The sequence below is a fragment of the Humulus lupulus genome, chromosome 8, assembly GCF_963169125.1.
Source record: "Humulus lupulus chromosome 8, drHumLupu1.1, whole genome shotgun sequence".
Classification (NCBI taxonomy): Eukaryota; Viridiplantae; Streptophyta; class Magnoliopsida; order Rosales; family Cannabaceae; genus Humulus; species Humulus lupulus.
Window position 1 is genome coordinate 79455715 of NC_084800.1, and position 14651 is coordinate 79470365.

At 32.6% G+C, this 14651-nt stretch overlaps 1 protein-coding gene across 4 annotated transcripts; it reads left to right on the forward strand.

Annotated features, from left to right (window-relative positions):
• The first annotated feature begins 723 nt into the window (after positions 1–723).
• LOC133797914 (exocyst complex component SEC8) lies at positions 724–14376 on the forward strand. 4 transcript variants are annotated; one of them, XM_062236038.1, is made up of 29 exons: positions 724–869; positions 967–1077; positions 1308–1380; positions 1983–2055; positions 2581–2793; positions 3098–3271; positions 3436–3540; positions 3987–4096; positions 4598–4750; positions 5164–5341; positions 5432–5538; positions 6327–6634; positions 6736–6893; positions 7033–7148; positions 7270–7340; positions 7507–7637; positions 7743–7792; positions 8402–8502; positions 9187–9299; positions 9448–9555; positions 10271–10468; positions 10656–10741; positions 11809–11995; positions 12086–12163; positions 12547–12648; positions 12811–12885; positions 13627–13722; positions 13806–13855; positions 13942–14376. In XM_062236038.1, the coding sequence occupies exons 4-29, from the start codon at positions 2014–2016 to the stop codon at positions 14027–14029; spliced, it is 3198 nt and encodes a 1065-aa protein (XP_062092022.1). In that variant the 5' UTR covers positions 724–869; positions 967–1077; positions 1308–1380; positions 1983–2013; the 3' UTR covers positions 14030–14376. The 4 variants fall into 4 exon arrangements, with proteins under 4 accessions (XP_062092022.1, XP_062092024.1, XP_062092023.1 ...); XM_062236040.1 differs by having other exon boundaries at positions 2000–2055; XM_062236039.1 differs by lacking the exon at positions 724–869 and having other exon boundaries at positions 890–1077.
• Positions 14377–14651: the final 275 nt, after the last annotated feature.

The window sequence follows — 14651 nt, forward strand, 5'->3', positions numbered from 1 at the left end:
TACATATCAATTTGTGTGATATTTTTTTTTGTTTATAAAGTGATTAAAACTTTTTTTCTTCATCAAATTCACCAAAAGACATTGCGATATACATTGTAAACTAAAAATAGTTAATGCATGCATATTACTTTACACTATAATTTTCTATTATTATTTTATTTTATTATTAATTTCTTTTAAATATTATTGTAATTTATATATATGTCATGTAGTCATGTAAATATATATATCTATGTCAATGTTGTGTTTAGATGTTATATATGTACAAATTATTTATATATATTATAGAATTATAATTCATTCTATTACATATATATTTTTTAAAAATGAACAATTTTTTATTAAAATTATAAATAATGTTTAGTCATAATTTTTTTAATATATTTATGTCATACATTATATCAAACATTTTTTATTTATTTTTATGATATTATTTATTTATTTAAAATTTATATAATAATTAAAAATAAATATATTTTTGAATAAATATATTTATAATTTTAAAATTAAACAAATATACACGTTGCTTTTACTTAATATATATACATTTTTGTATAAAAAAATTAATTTTTTTATTTTAATTAGTTGAGATAGATGGTATCTTATTTTAATATTTGAAATATTATAATTGATTTGTCTCAAAAAAAAATATTGATATTATTTTAATTAATTTATTAATGATTTTGTAAATATTTCTAATTAAACCAAAAAAGTGAAGTTAGTTTCAAATCTTGGATGCTTCGACCTGGCTTCGGGTCCAGTTCATAATTCGAACCTCATTTTATCTTTTTTTTTCTTCTTTTCTTTGGATAAAAATAAAAATAAAAAACGATAAACGACAAAGCTCAGTCGACAGCTTCAACCTTCAGGTATGGCTTTTCGTAGTCGTAGTTGTATTCTTCTTCTTCGTCTTCGTCTTCATCTTCTTAGTTTCAGTTTTTTCTCATAACCATTCTATGCGCGAAGCTATCAATCTGCTTGGTTGGGGCTAAACTTTGGCATAACTTTGATCCATTATCGCGAGGTCCAGTATTCCAACGCCAATGCGCTTTCTTTTCCGAATTTCGATCCGTATAGGTAGCGCCCAAACCCGACCTGTTTCTCATTCAAGCTTCTTCCTTATTCAATTCTCCTTCATTTATGGAATTCTTTCGAAATTGTTTAATTTGGATTTGATTCTTCACCTCTGTTTTTTTTCCTTTTCGATTAATTTCGATTTTATGCTCAGCAATGGCTGTTTATGCGTGTTAATTTCCTGTTAATTAAACGTAATTTTTGAGCTTTTTAGTTTATTCTGTTATTTTCAGGGTTTTGGTAGCTGAATTGCATAGCTTGTACGGATTATCGGTACATTTTGCGTTTCGCGCGCTGGATCTAGAGGTATGATTTTTTTATTAATCTGTTTCCCTTTGTTTGATTGCTTTAGATTTGCCTCTTCTTCTTCTATTTAGGTTGAACTGTGGATGTATTTTGGATTTTTTTTTTAAATGGGCGTTTTAACTTTGCCATGTTTAGAGCTTTGTTTTGAAGAAAAGAAATAAAAAATCAAATCATTGAGTTCATATGATTTAGACAAAATGAGATTTTCAGTTCACAAAGCACTGATCAAGTAATTTTTATGTAAGCCATTAGCATTCCTTCCATGATTGGACATTGTTGGTTTCTTAGGTTTAATCCTCTTTGCTTTATTGGTATCAGAAAATGGTTTGTCTATGTTTTTTTTCCAGAAATTATTAAATTTCTTATTAACTATGCCAAGTTTAGTTGTTTCCTGATCTGCAATGGGCCATAATGAAGGAGGAAATGAGGAAAGTTTTTTCCTTTCCCATCTTTTCTTGTGTTGACATACACAACTAGAAACAAATGTTGGTGAAATGTCATATATTTGTTGAAATTGCGAACTAAAAACACAATTTTTGATTCATTCTCATTACAATTATTATTTTATTCTTTTTCTCTCATCGCTGATATTGTTCAACTAGGTGTTCTCACAAATTAGAGGAAAGGCTCAAGATGGGACTTTTTGATGGATTGCCTGTCTCTCCCAATAAAGCAGTAAGTTACAGTTGCTTATCTCATCCTGTCCATTTGCCTTGGCCATGTCTTGGATTTGGTGATCAAGTCCAGTTCCAATTTTTATTATTGGAAGCTCAACCTTTATAGCTGAATTGTATCATATCCCAAATTCAGAACCAGATGTGAATGCAAGTCTATAGTATACAATATTTTACATGATTAGCAATGGATCCTGAAATGAAGATGCAGAAGATATTTAATAACTGAAATAAGTTATTGTTTCTTTAAAACAAGTTTTTATTAGTTATATAAAACTAGAATTTAAATTTGTTGTTGAAGTCTACCAAATTCCACACTTCGAGGTACTTGCCACAACAATATAAACCTATCTGCTCTACGTTTCATATTATGTATATATCACTACTAATTTCTTATTTATTTATTTATATATCTCACTTGATACATCATACATCAAGATATGACTTACTAAAACCATCAGTTAATGAGTTATTTAGATCTCAGTCAGTAAACTGAATTGTACATGATGCAATTTAATTAACGCAGGAATTAAGGGGAGAGCTTTCACGAATAGATGAGAGCTGGGCTGCTGCACGGTTTGATTCATTACCTCATGTTGTCCATATTTTGACTTCAAAAGATCGTGAAGCTGAAGTTCAGTTTCTGAAGGAGCAAAGTGATGTTGTTGAGGAGGTTGTGGATGAAGTGGTGCATGCTTATCACAGTGGCTTCAACAAAGCTATTCAGAACTATTCCCAGGTCTGCCAATAATTCTCAGAGATCGATTTGGACTATGTGCATTGTCCATCTTTTTATAGATTTTTTCATATATAAGATTTCTAGTATTCATGATATAAGAAAGTAATTTCTTGTTATTTGGTACATTTTTTAGTAAAATTGATTGTTCTTTTTACCAAGAACTCCAGCTGTTTCCAGATTGTTGGAAAGCCTTTGGCTATACAATTAATAATACTCTGTTTTTCTTTATTACTTCCATGAGTAAATCTTAAATTGTCTTTTGCAATTTTAATTTTTTCTCCAATATTTGCTCATTCCTTTTCAGATATTGCGTTTGTTCAGCGAATCCACAGAAATTATTGGTGTCCTAAAGGTTGATTTGGCTGATGCGAAAAAGTGTCTTAGTGCTCGTAATAAACAACTTCATCAGTTATGGTATCGATCGGTTACATTGCGTCACATAATTTCCCTATTAGATCAAATTGAGGGCATAGCTAAGGTTTGTATATTATATTTGCTTATTATAAGTATTAAATACATTAATCTTATTGGTCAATAATAGTATTTAAACTCTTGTTTATTTATCATGACATGTGTGCAATACTGTACTTGAAAATTTATTCCCTTAACTATAACACATGCATGACTGCTGACATACCTCAGGTTCCAGCTCGCATTGAGAAGCTGATTGCTGATAAGCAGTTTTATGCTGCTGTTCAATTGCATGTTCACTCTACATTGATGCTTGAGCGAGAAGGACTTCAGACGGTAAGTAGTTCAATGTTTGTGGGACTAAGTGTTTGTTTTTGGTGGGGAGGCAGTAAAACTTACATTCTACTAAATATTGTTCTGAGGCTTACCATTTTCCTCATCCAATTACTGCAATCCATGTCATCTCTATGTTTGCTGCTGGAAGATATTTTCATTTTGAACTACTACTTTTACAATATCTTGGGACCATTACTGCATTGTCAATCAGAACCAGTTGATGCAAAGTCTCAACTCTTCCTTCGTGATGCTGTTTGCTTAAGAACTGCAATGCAGAGCTTGTATAAATTTATTGTTTTTCAATATAATATAGTTGATTGCTTTTTTTTTTTTTTCCTTTTATGCCTATCATTATGGTACCTCCATTGTAATGCATGAGTTAGGCAAGAATACTTTTAAGTGAAATGTTTCTATAGTAATAATTTTGGCTTGCCCCTATGGTCCAGGTTGGTGCCCTTCAAGATGTTCGATCAGAGTTGTTGAAGCTGAGAGGAATATTATTTTATAGAGTTTTGGAGGATTTGCATGCACATCTTTACAACAAGGGAGATTATAGGTACTAGTTTTGATTTTTCAATTGTTGTTATAATTTTAAACCCTAAGAGTTTAAAATTTATTTACATATTTGAACTCTAAGAGGTCACATGTGATCTCTTCACTTTGTATTTCTCACAATTATTAATACAATGTTGTTTTTGTTTTTTTTAAAAAAAGTTATAATTTTATATACAAGGCTTGAAGCGTTACCACCTCAGTATCACCAAAATAATTAAACTATAGGTGAAAAAGCTGTACTTAGTATTTTTGTTATTTTACGGTTTAAGAGGTTTTTTTTACCTTATATATACTCAAGCCACCATTGAAGAATTAAATCCTAAACTGATAGAGGCTCATCTTGGCTTTTCATTTTCTATTGTTTATGTTATAGTTGCTTGTATTATAACTTTCTGAGTTAATCTGCTTATTATATTGAAAATATATTGCAATTTATAAGTTGGTAGAAAGTTTGTTCTTTAGTTTTGTAAGTGAATTGTTTCTGAGTTGATTCTTTCTGCAGCTCAGCTTCCTTAGGTATCGATGAAAAGGATGATGAGGTACCAACCACCACAGCTGTTGCATATTCAATGAATAATTCACAATCTTTATCTCGAAGGACCAGGTTACTGAAAGGCGACAATGGATCATACAAGGCAGCTTCTGTTGATGGGGGGTGAGTTTTGAAAATATTTTACAACTTCTTAAAGATTCTAGATACGTGTCTCAGCATCCCTTGAATGTGGTCCTTAAATTGTGTAGAAATGAACATATTCTGCTGCATTTTATGGTTGCTTAATTCATGTTTAATCATTAGTTGTCCGAAATATTGTACTTAGATTTATTTTTATGCTAATTAGTGATTGCTTCTCTCCAAATTAAGCTTCACCAAGGTGTTTCCAGAAATTATCCTTTCCCTAAAATTGTTTATGTTAGAAAGAGATTTAGTCACAGATAGCTTTCAAGTCTTCAATAAAAAGAGTCTAGATTGACACAGCTGACATGCACCAGTGCATTGGAACATTTAAGATCTTTATGTGGTTGTCTTATATTTTCTTCTTAATTTTGAAATTTGAATATGCATTTCAGTTCATCTTTTGATGGCCATGATGAGGATGGTGCTTTGGAACTACATGATGAAGTTACCTCAGACGGGCATACAACATTAGTTAGGGTAAATGGCGGTGAAGGTTTCCCAAAAGATGTCAAAACTATTTCTCGTCAAATGCCAACCTGGCTTTCAAATTCCACTCCAGATGAATTTCTTGTATGAAATGCTCATATTTTATCTCATATATGTAAATTTTTATGAATTACTCAGCTTCTGGATTGACATTTTAGGGATAATTGATTTTAGGAAACAATGAAAAAGAGTGATGCCCCACTTCATGTAAAGTATCTCCAGACCATGGTTGAGTGCCTTTGCATACTTGGCAAAGTTGCTGCTGCTGGTGCTATGATCTGGTTTGTTTTCTAACTGATTCACTTCTCCTTCTTCTTGAAGCATCTGTTTGATAGAATCTGCACTCTCTACTTTTCTTTATATAATCTTATATTTGAGTTACAGTATCCTATCTTGAATGCTGAATTAGTACTTGGAAATTTCTTACATTGTGTTATCTGTTTGATAGAATATATATTTTCTACTTTTGTTTATATATTGTTGTATTTGAATGATGGTTTCCTGTCTTGCATACTGAATTAGTAGTTGAAATTTCTTACATTGCGACGTGTCATCTGTTTGATAGAATCTGTATTCTCTACTTTTCTTTATATAATATTTGAATGGTGATTTTCTTCTTGCATGCTGAATCAATACGTGAAATACCTTACATTGTGTCAACTGTTTTATAGAATCTGTTTTCTTTACTATTCCTTATATATTGTTGTTATATTTGAGTGAAATTTCTTATATTGTTGTTATATTTAAAAATGATGGCATCTTGCATGTGGAGTCAGTATGTTTCTAGTGTACGTTCTTCTGGAGCTCCCACCTTTTTCCCAATAATACTATTTTGTGCTCTCTATTTTTTCTGCATAGTATTTACTCTCAGATGGTATATCTATATTTAACATCTTTTTGCATGTCTCTCTCTCTCTCTCTAATAAATTAAGTTTAAGTTAAATTGTCCAAACAATAAGCTTTTGTTAGAACTGCATTTTATATTTAGAAGTTTTAAAGTATGCACTAAAATTTTACCTTTTTTTTCCTTCCACATAATATATACCTTATATTTTTCTTCTTCACCCAGCCAAAGACTGCGACCTACAATCCATGAGACTATCACATCCAAGATTAAATCCCATGCAGATCTTATTAATTCTTCGAGGTATGGTATTGGCCAGACTGCCCATACTGCTACACCTGGTTTACATTTCATGAAGGGGCAGTTAGAAAGCTATCAGTTGTCAAAGCAGAAGCGTCAAAATGGGATATCGCTGACTGGGACCCTATTGACAGCAAGCCCTGTCTCACCTGTAATGGCCCCCACAGGAAAAGCACAGGCTTCGACAAAAGAACTGTTAGATTCGATTTTGGACACTGTTGTCCGTATATTTGGTGGGCTACAATTTTCCTTTGTTTTTTGGATTTTGATACTAATTTCTCAATTACCTTTGCTTTTGGATGTTGAAGCTAATTTTCCTAGTATAACTGTTCAGAGAATCATGTTGTTGTGGGAGAGATTTTGGAATCAAAATCTGCTCAGTTTGAAAACACATCAAAGTCATTGCCAGTAGATGTAAGCTGGAATCCCGATTCTGAAACATCTCAAGTAACTGGAGGCTACAGTATTGGATTTTCCCTGACAGTATTACAGGTGCTCAACATATAATCTTATGGTAGTCAGTTATTGAGAAGCAATCTTTTTATTTATGATCATTTTAACATACCCACTGGTTTTTAGACCTCTCATGAACATTCTTTCGTTCTTTTTTTTGATTATTACTTGTGCGAAGAGTGAGTGCCAACAACTCATTTGTGAAATTCTCCGAGCAACTCCCGAAGCTGCTTCTGCTGATGCTGCTGTACAAACTGCTAGACTTGCGAACAAGGTTCCTTCCAAAGAGAAGAGGTAGTAAATTTAATTTTACTTTCAATTGCATCATTTGGAATTCCAGGTTCTCTGATCTATTTCAGGTTGCATTGCTCCTTCTGGCTTAGAAATCGTGATATGTTTATGCTAAATATGGCAGGGATGGGGCAGAAGAAGGTCTCACTTTTGCTTTTCGCTTCACAGATGCTAGTATATCAATCCCCAATGAGGGTATGCTCTCTCTCCATATTGGAGAACTCCAAAACTGCGGTGTACCTTTTCAATAACCCTTTTCTGAACGAGGTCACATTTTATCATGTTTCAACTTTCAACATTTTCGTCTCTAACAGTTTTTTGTCATCAATGTTTCTGCTGGCTTGCATTGTTCATTCTTTAGGGGTTGATCTTATTCGCCAAGGCTGGAATAGGAGAGGTCCAAACATATTGCAAGAAGGTTATGGGTCAGCATCTGTCTTGCCGGAGCAAGGCATATATCTTGCAGCATCTATATACCGGCCTGTATTGCAGGTTTAAGACTGTTCTTTATTGATCTAGTCTAGTGACATGAATCGTACATGGTAGATTTTCTAATAATTTTTAGTTTGTGGCAATTTCTTATTCTATGTTCTGCAGTTCACAGACAAAGTTGCTTCATTGCTGCCAACAAAATATTCTCAGCTAGGGTAAGCCTGAAACCAAATACTCTTTCCATTTAGTGTGGGCATACTTGTTCGATAGATGGTCTCAGATGTGTTTTTATTCTCAAATAGAATATGTTAATCATAGTAATGCACACTAAATTTGATGATTTTTCTAGTCTAAAGGATTTCTCAGATCAAGGATTCTTCAAAGCCAGGAATTTGCTATTCTAGTTTTCTTTGTATTTACTAATGGTTGGACGGGATCCCATGATTTGACATAGTAGATTGGGTTGGTTGAACATAGAGTTGACTTCTATTTGTGATTCCTTGCTACATAATGGTGGATAAGCTGTTTGGCTAATGGTGTGTTTTTCTTTTGGTGAATCAGTGGCGTTCTTTTTATGTTTCGTGTATAGTATAGAAATGTTCCTGCTTTGTCCTTGCATTTTACAGTTGCAAATTTGTTCTTGCTCTTTGAAGCTGTTTAGTTAAAAGAATTAGAATATAACTGCATCTGATCTGTCTGTTGCCATTAATGAGCCTCCCCACCATCATTTAGTTATTACTTCTCTGATTTTTAAATTGGCTTTCCTTTTTTCTCTTTTTTGTTCCTCTTAGTAAATTCTTTGCTCTTAACTTCTAAAACTGCAGGAATGATGGCTTACTAGCATTTGTGGAGAATTTCGTAAAGGACCACTTTTTACCAACAATGTTCGTAGACTACAGAAAAAGTGTACAGCAAGCTATATCAAGTAAGTTTCTACAACTATACAACTTGTGTCTTGTAACACTTGATTTCAATCATTTAAAAAAATTGTAGCATCTATCACTTTATAGAATAATATCAAATGAGAACACATGATATATGAATTTTCTCTATCAATGTGTTAGCTTTATTTTATTTTTTTGTAGCAGTGTTAGCTTTATTTTTTTTAAGTCGCTACTTACTAGGAAATTAAGGGTTCCCATTTTAAGCCCATTTAAACACTTGTAGGACATATCTCTTCATTGTGTATTTAAATATGGCAGTAAGTCTCCATACGGTGAAGTGCATCATTCATAAAGATAACTTTGTCTAAACAACACACGAGGCAAGTCTCAAGACTGTTGATGTCCCTAGAATTTCAGCAATGAACAGGTCTTTGTAGTCATTAATGAAATGTTCTTGAGAAATCATAATAATAAGGGGACAACATAACTGAAAAAATGTCTAAACACATTTAAACTTTTAAAATTACTAGAAAATAATTTATTTGATTTTCTCTGTAGGGTTTCCTGCTCTATTATGGGTTGCCCAGAGCAACACTTTTGCATTGTATAATTGGTCAAGATATTGTTAGATTATGTGCATGTTCCTGTGACACATACAGGCTGTTAGGAGTTTCTCTACTATTGTCTGGAATAAAGAATTTAATTTTTGTTGACACCACTTTTAGGTCCAGCTGCATTCAGGCCCCGAGCACATACTGCTGCAACTTATACTCCATCAGTTGAAAAGGGTCGACCTGTCTTACAGGGTCTTCTGGCTATAGATTTCTTAGCGAAGGAGGCAAGTTTTTTTTAGCTTTTTAGTATCATATTGTTTTTTTTTCCTTCTCCTCTGCTCTGTTCTAGGGTATTGTTAAAGGTTTGATTAATTTTCTCTCATGAATGAATTGTCGTTAAGGTTCCCTAATTTGATCTAGTCATTTAAACAGGTGCTTGGTTGGGCTCAAGCAATGCCTAAATTTTCTGGTGATCTTGTGAAATATGTGCAAACTTTTTTGGAGCGAACATATGAAAGATGTCGGACTTCATACATGGAGGCAAGGATGTTGATCCATATTAGTTTGACATTATTATATATTTATTTATTTATTTTAAAACAAAACCTCAAGCTTGTATTACTTAGAGAAAAAGTACAAGCACAAAGTAGGAAAAGATCCTTCATGAAAAAATAGAACAAAATTATTTATTTATTATTTTTTCTTTTTTATTGATTTGTGTTTTCATGCTATTTCATTTAGCAACATGTTGAAATAGTTTTAGCGCTAGTTCTTATTGTTCTAGCCCTTGCAACCAATGTTTTGCATCCACATTCAAAATGATGACAGTTAACGTTAATATGAATATTTGAGTCAAGTGGTCACAGATTTTGAAAAAAGTTGAAATTCTTATTGGCATGTTGAGATTATCTCTTAACATGTCAGAAAAGATAGAATTCTTAATATAGTCAAGTGGTCAAGGATTTTGAGATTATCTCTTATAGAACTTTTCGTAAATCTTTGTTACACTATTACTAATTCCGTGTGTAAGAAATGTACTTATATTGTGAACACTAAGATCAACTGTTTTATGTATGTTATCATTAACGGTTCTTAAACATTAAATCAGAAGACTGTTGCAAAGCTTTTAGAACATCAATTTTATGGGAATTCAGGAAACGATAGGTATTAGAAATTATGCATATCAGTGCTGATACTTTCTTTTACTACTCATTGACTCTTTCTTTCTCTTGGGTGTTTTCCCAACTTTTTCCAGGCAGTTCTTGAGAAGCAAAGTTATATGCTTATTGGGAGGCATGATATTGAGAAATTGATGCGACTTGACCCCGCAAGTGCATGTTTACCAAATGGTGTTGGACAATCTAACATTAATAATCATACAGCTGATGCTGAAACTGTTGAGGTTGAATTAGAACTATGTGATTTATTGTTAACTTTGCGGCCTATTAAGCAGGTATTCATATTGTTTTTTTTTTATGTTTCAAATTAAATGGTTTGCTAGAATGTATACGTTTTATTTTATTTGTTTCCTTTTCAATCAAGAATGATGATTTTAGTTTCTCTTGGAAATCTTTAGTGCATGCAGTTTTGTGTCCAAATTATGCATTAACTTATTTTGTTCCTTTCTTTATGTCCTGTAGGAGAATCTGATTCGCGATGATAACAAACTTATTTTGCTTGCTTCCCTTAGTGATTCATTAGAGTATCTTGCAGACTCAATTCAAAGGCAAGTTTTCTGAGTTGGTTGAATTCACATCGTTTGGTAGTTTTCTATTGAAGCCTTTATTGTGTGCTAATGAATGCATATGCCATATGAGAATTTAGAGAACTTAATTTGAGTAAGGAACTTTTGTTTTAGTATGCTTCCGTGATTGTTTTGTTGCATTTTGAGATCCATCGTGTAGTCTCTATAGGAAAAAAACACTTCTGGTATCTAGTCATTGTTTCTCTCTCTACATTTGCAAATGCTGTGATCTGGCTCTGACTTCTTGTGAACTGGTGTATTAAATATCCAACCTTACTTTTAATGAAATTTGTTTTCTCACAAGATCATATTGGTATCAAATCTTTAATCACAATGTAGCTTTTAATAAAGAGCTTCAGCTGATAATATTTCTATGTAGCTTTTAATAATGAGGTTCAGGTTATAGTATTCTATGTATCTTTTAATAATGAGCTTCAACTTATAATATTTCTTTTATTGGTTAAATTAAATATAAATTTAGTTAAAGAACAATAGGAGCTTTACAAGTACATTGGAAAACAAGTACTCTGTTTACATCAGAGAACAAGAAATATTGTTGTCTATAAATGTAACGGGAAACAAAAATTTGGAACATCCTTGAATTGTGGAGTGATAGCAATATTTTGGGGAATTTGATTAGAGAGGAATTGCATAATTTTTTAATGGAATGAAATGGTTTTGGGTCTGTATGGGAAAGGCTGAAATTTTTTAGCCTCTCTGGTTTTCACTGGCTAAGGAGATTGAAAATTGACATCTCCAATTGATTTTTCTTTGTAATTTTTATAGACGTTGTTTGGTTTTGTGCAGGATGCTTTGTTCTCTAATTATTGTTATATCCCTCTATATCAATAAATTTTTTAATCGAAAAGGAATTTAGAGCAACTTATTGGTATTCAAAACAAACTTACACTGATATTATAATTTTATCAATCTATTGATGTTCATATTTGCAGGAAAACTTTCTTTTATACATCAAAAAGAAAAATTCATTTTCTACAGCAACTTAATTGTGATTTATTTAATGGAGCACTATGCCATGCATTTTGCAGGCTTGGATGGACAACTGTGAAAGCTCCAACTCAAGAAGGAGAGAGTGGCAAGAAGAATCATACTCAATTGAGCACTGCACCTTCTAGGGATATGGCTTCATTTGCAGACGAGTATAGGAAATTGGCAATTGATTGCCTCAAAGTTTTACGTGTTGAGATGCAACTGGAGACTATTTTCCATATGCAGGTCTTCAAGACTTGATTCATACATACTGTTTTAATTTGAGAATGTTCTCCATAATTTCTCTGCTGAATGAGGAGCCTGATTTTCTTACAGGAAATGACAACCAGGGAGTATCTGGAGGACCAAGATGCAGAAGAACCAGATGACTTTATTATCTCACTCACTGCACAGGTCAGTATATTCAACTCCTGATTTGTCAGATGAATAATGATGCACATCACCATACAAGAAAATTTGTGTATATTTCGTCCTTTCAGGAAGTTGATTCTTGTACTTATTTACTAGGCATTCATCTTATACTTGTGGGTCTTTATACTTGTATATTTGTATGTGCAAATGTATATGTATAAGTAGGTGATAGAAATTAAATTTGTGTGTTGTAGCTGGCCTATTAGAGTCGTTATATGTCAAAGTTTGTTATACAAACTATTTTTTCTTTCTCTTGATTTGAAAAAGATTACAAGGACGGTTCTTACTTCTTTTGGACTGAATAATTTCATCTAGTACCTTATGCTTTTATGAATAAATCTCACTATCGTATTCTTCATGCATAGATTATGCGCAGAGATGAGGAAATGGCGCCTTTTGTTGCGGCAGTGAAGCGGAATTACATATTTGGGGGAATATGCAGTGTTGCAGCCAATGCATCCATAAAGGTTTTCCTTTCAATTCTTTTCTCCAAATTTGGGTTGGATTCAAGTTTGTAATACATACACACACACATATATATATCCCCAGATATAATTGACTTGAGTTTCTTATAGCACTTTCATTATTTCCTCTTCACCTCTAATTCGAGAGATGTTACTTCTAATCAGGCTTTGGCTGACATGAAGTCCATCAATCTTTTTGGGGTTCAGCAGATATGCCGAAATTCAATTGCATTGGAACAGGTAGATTTTTCCATATTCATGCCCAAAATTCAATTTTTCTTCCTTCTTTCAACAATTATTGGTTAAAAACTACCCCTCTGCTGCATTTTAACAATGAGAGATATGAAATAAGATTGTTTAACCAATCTAAAGATCTTAATAAAGCTTTCTTTAAATGATTGTAGCTGTAGTGAGTCAATCCTAAACTATGATCAGTAAAGTTGCATTTTGTCTATATATTGTAGAGGGGTAGATGGATTATATATAATAGTGCATGTTTACTTTTGCAAAAATAAAATATTAAAAAGGTTACCAAAGTCTACTTTCATCTATCCTGACATTGACCATACGTAACCTTCAAAGCTAGGTTAGGTTTTGGGAACCCTTACTTTAGTTAGTATCTATTGAGTTTTACTACATGGGCACATTTAGAGATCTACATTTCATAAAACTGTCAGCGTGATGTCCCCATTTATTTTTCAATAGCTGCTCACATTGAGAAAAAACCTTCTCAGTTTATTAAAATCTATCAACTGTGGTGCTTGTCATAATATTGCAAAGATTGCAAAGCCAGTGAACGTAGCTCCTCTCTCTCACGGCTCTACCAAACTAGCTTTACTGGTGTTGAGAATCATTTTATCACTTTGATTCTCACTTCAATGTGATGTAAAACCTGCTCCAAATCATTGATAAGAGGGGGCCTTATAATTTTTTTTGTTTGAAACGTTGCTATCCTTCATCTCTTCATTATTGGCATTGCAGGCACTAGCAGCTATACCCTCAATTGACAGTGAAGCTGTACAACAGAGATTAGATCACGTTCGAACGTACTTCGAACTTCTAAACATGCCATATGAGGCAAGTCATTAAAACTGATCATTTGTCTGCAAACAGTATCATGCTTTCTTCCTTCAGATGTCAATCTTTCTTTCCTTTTGCAGGCCTTGCTTGCCTTCATCACGGAGCATGAGCACTTGTTCACAGCTGCCGAGTTAGTCAACTTCAACTGTTTTTGTTTTACATGCATGTGTTGAGTTGTTTATTTTGGTTAAATAACGCCAAACTCTCTTTTGACAGGTACACTGATCTTCTAAAGGTCCAAGTCCCAGGAAGGGAGATTCCCGCCGACGCTCAGGACCGTGTAATGGATATTTTATCCCGTTAGCCTTCTGGGTTTTTGGATTTGGATCTACTTTGGGTTTCTTAGATCAAAGAGGTGCATTGTTCTTAGGGAAGTTCTCATGTTTGGGTCACTTCAAGTGGTGGGGAAGGTTTTTTCTTTATTGTGTTTTGTTGAGGTCATATTGTAGTTCTTTATTATTTTTTATTATAATTATTATTTGTTAATGTGCAGCATCAATTTTGTTCATTCGTCTTTGCCTTATGAGAAACTTGGGTTTGTAGCTATGGCGTGAATAGAAAAAGAAAAATGTAATTTAAAATTTCAATTCCATTAGCTTTTGTAAATCATTTCATTGGTTCTCACATTAATATCTCCTTTTGTTTTTTTTTTTTTGGCTTATATGATTCTCTCTTATTAATGCTGAAAAAATTACCTGCAAAAATTAAAGATTGCATCATAGTAGTATACGTTTGAAAATTGGAAAAGATGAAAGGTTTTGCACTTTTTATCTGTAATATGCGTTTGAAAATTGGAAAAGATGAAAGGTTTTGCTCTTTTTATCTTTAAAGTTTTAAACTTGAGTATTGTAATTGGCACCATATATTTCCTAACACTTTTTTTTGGTAAATTATTAAATTTACTGTTTTAATATTTTAAATTAGAA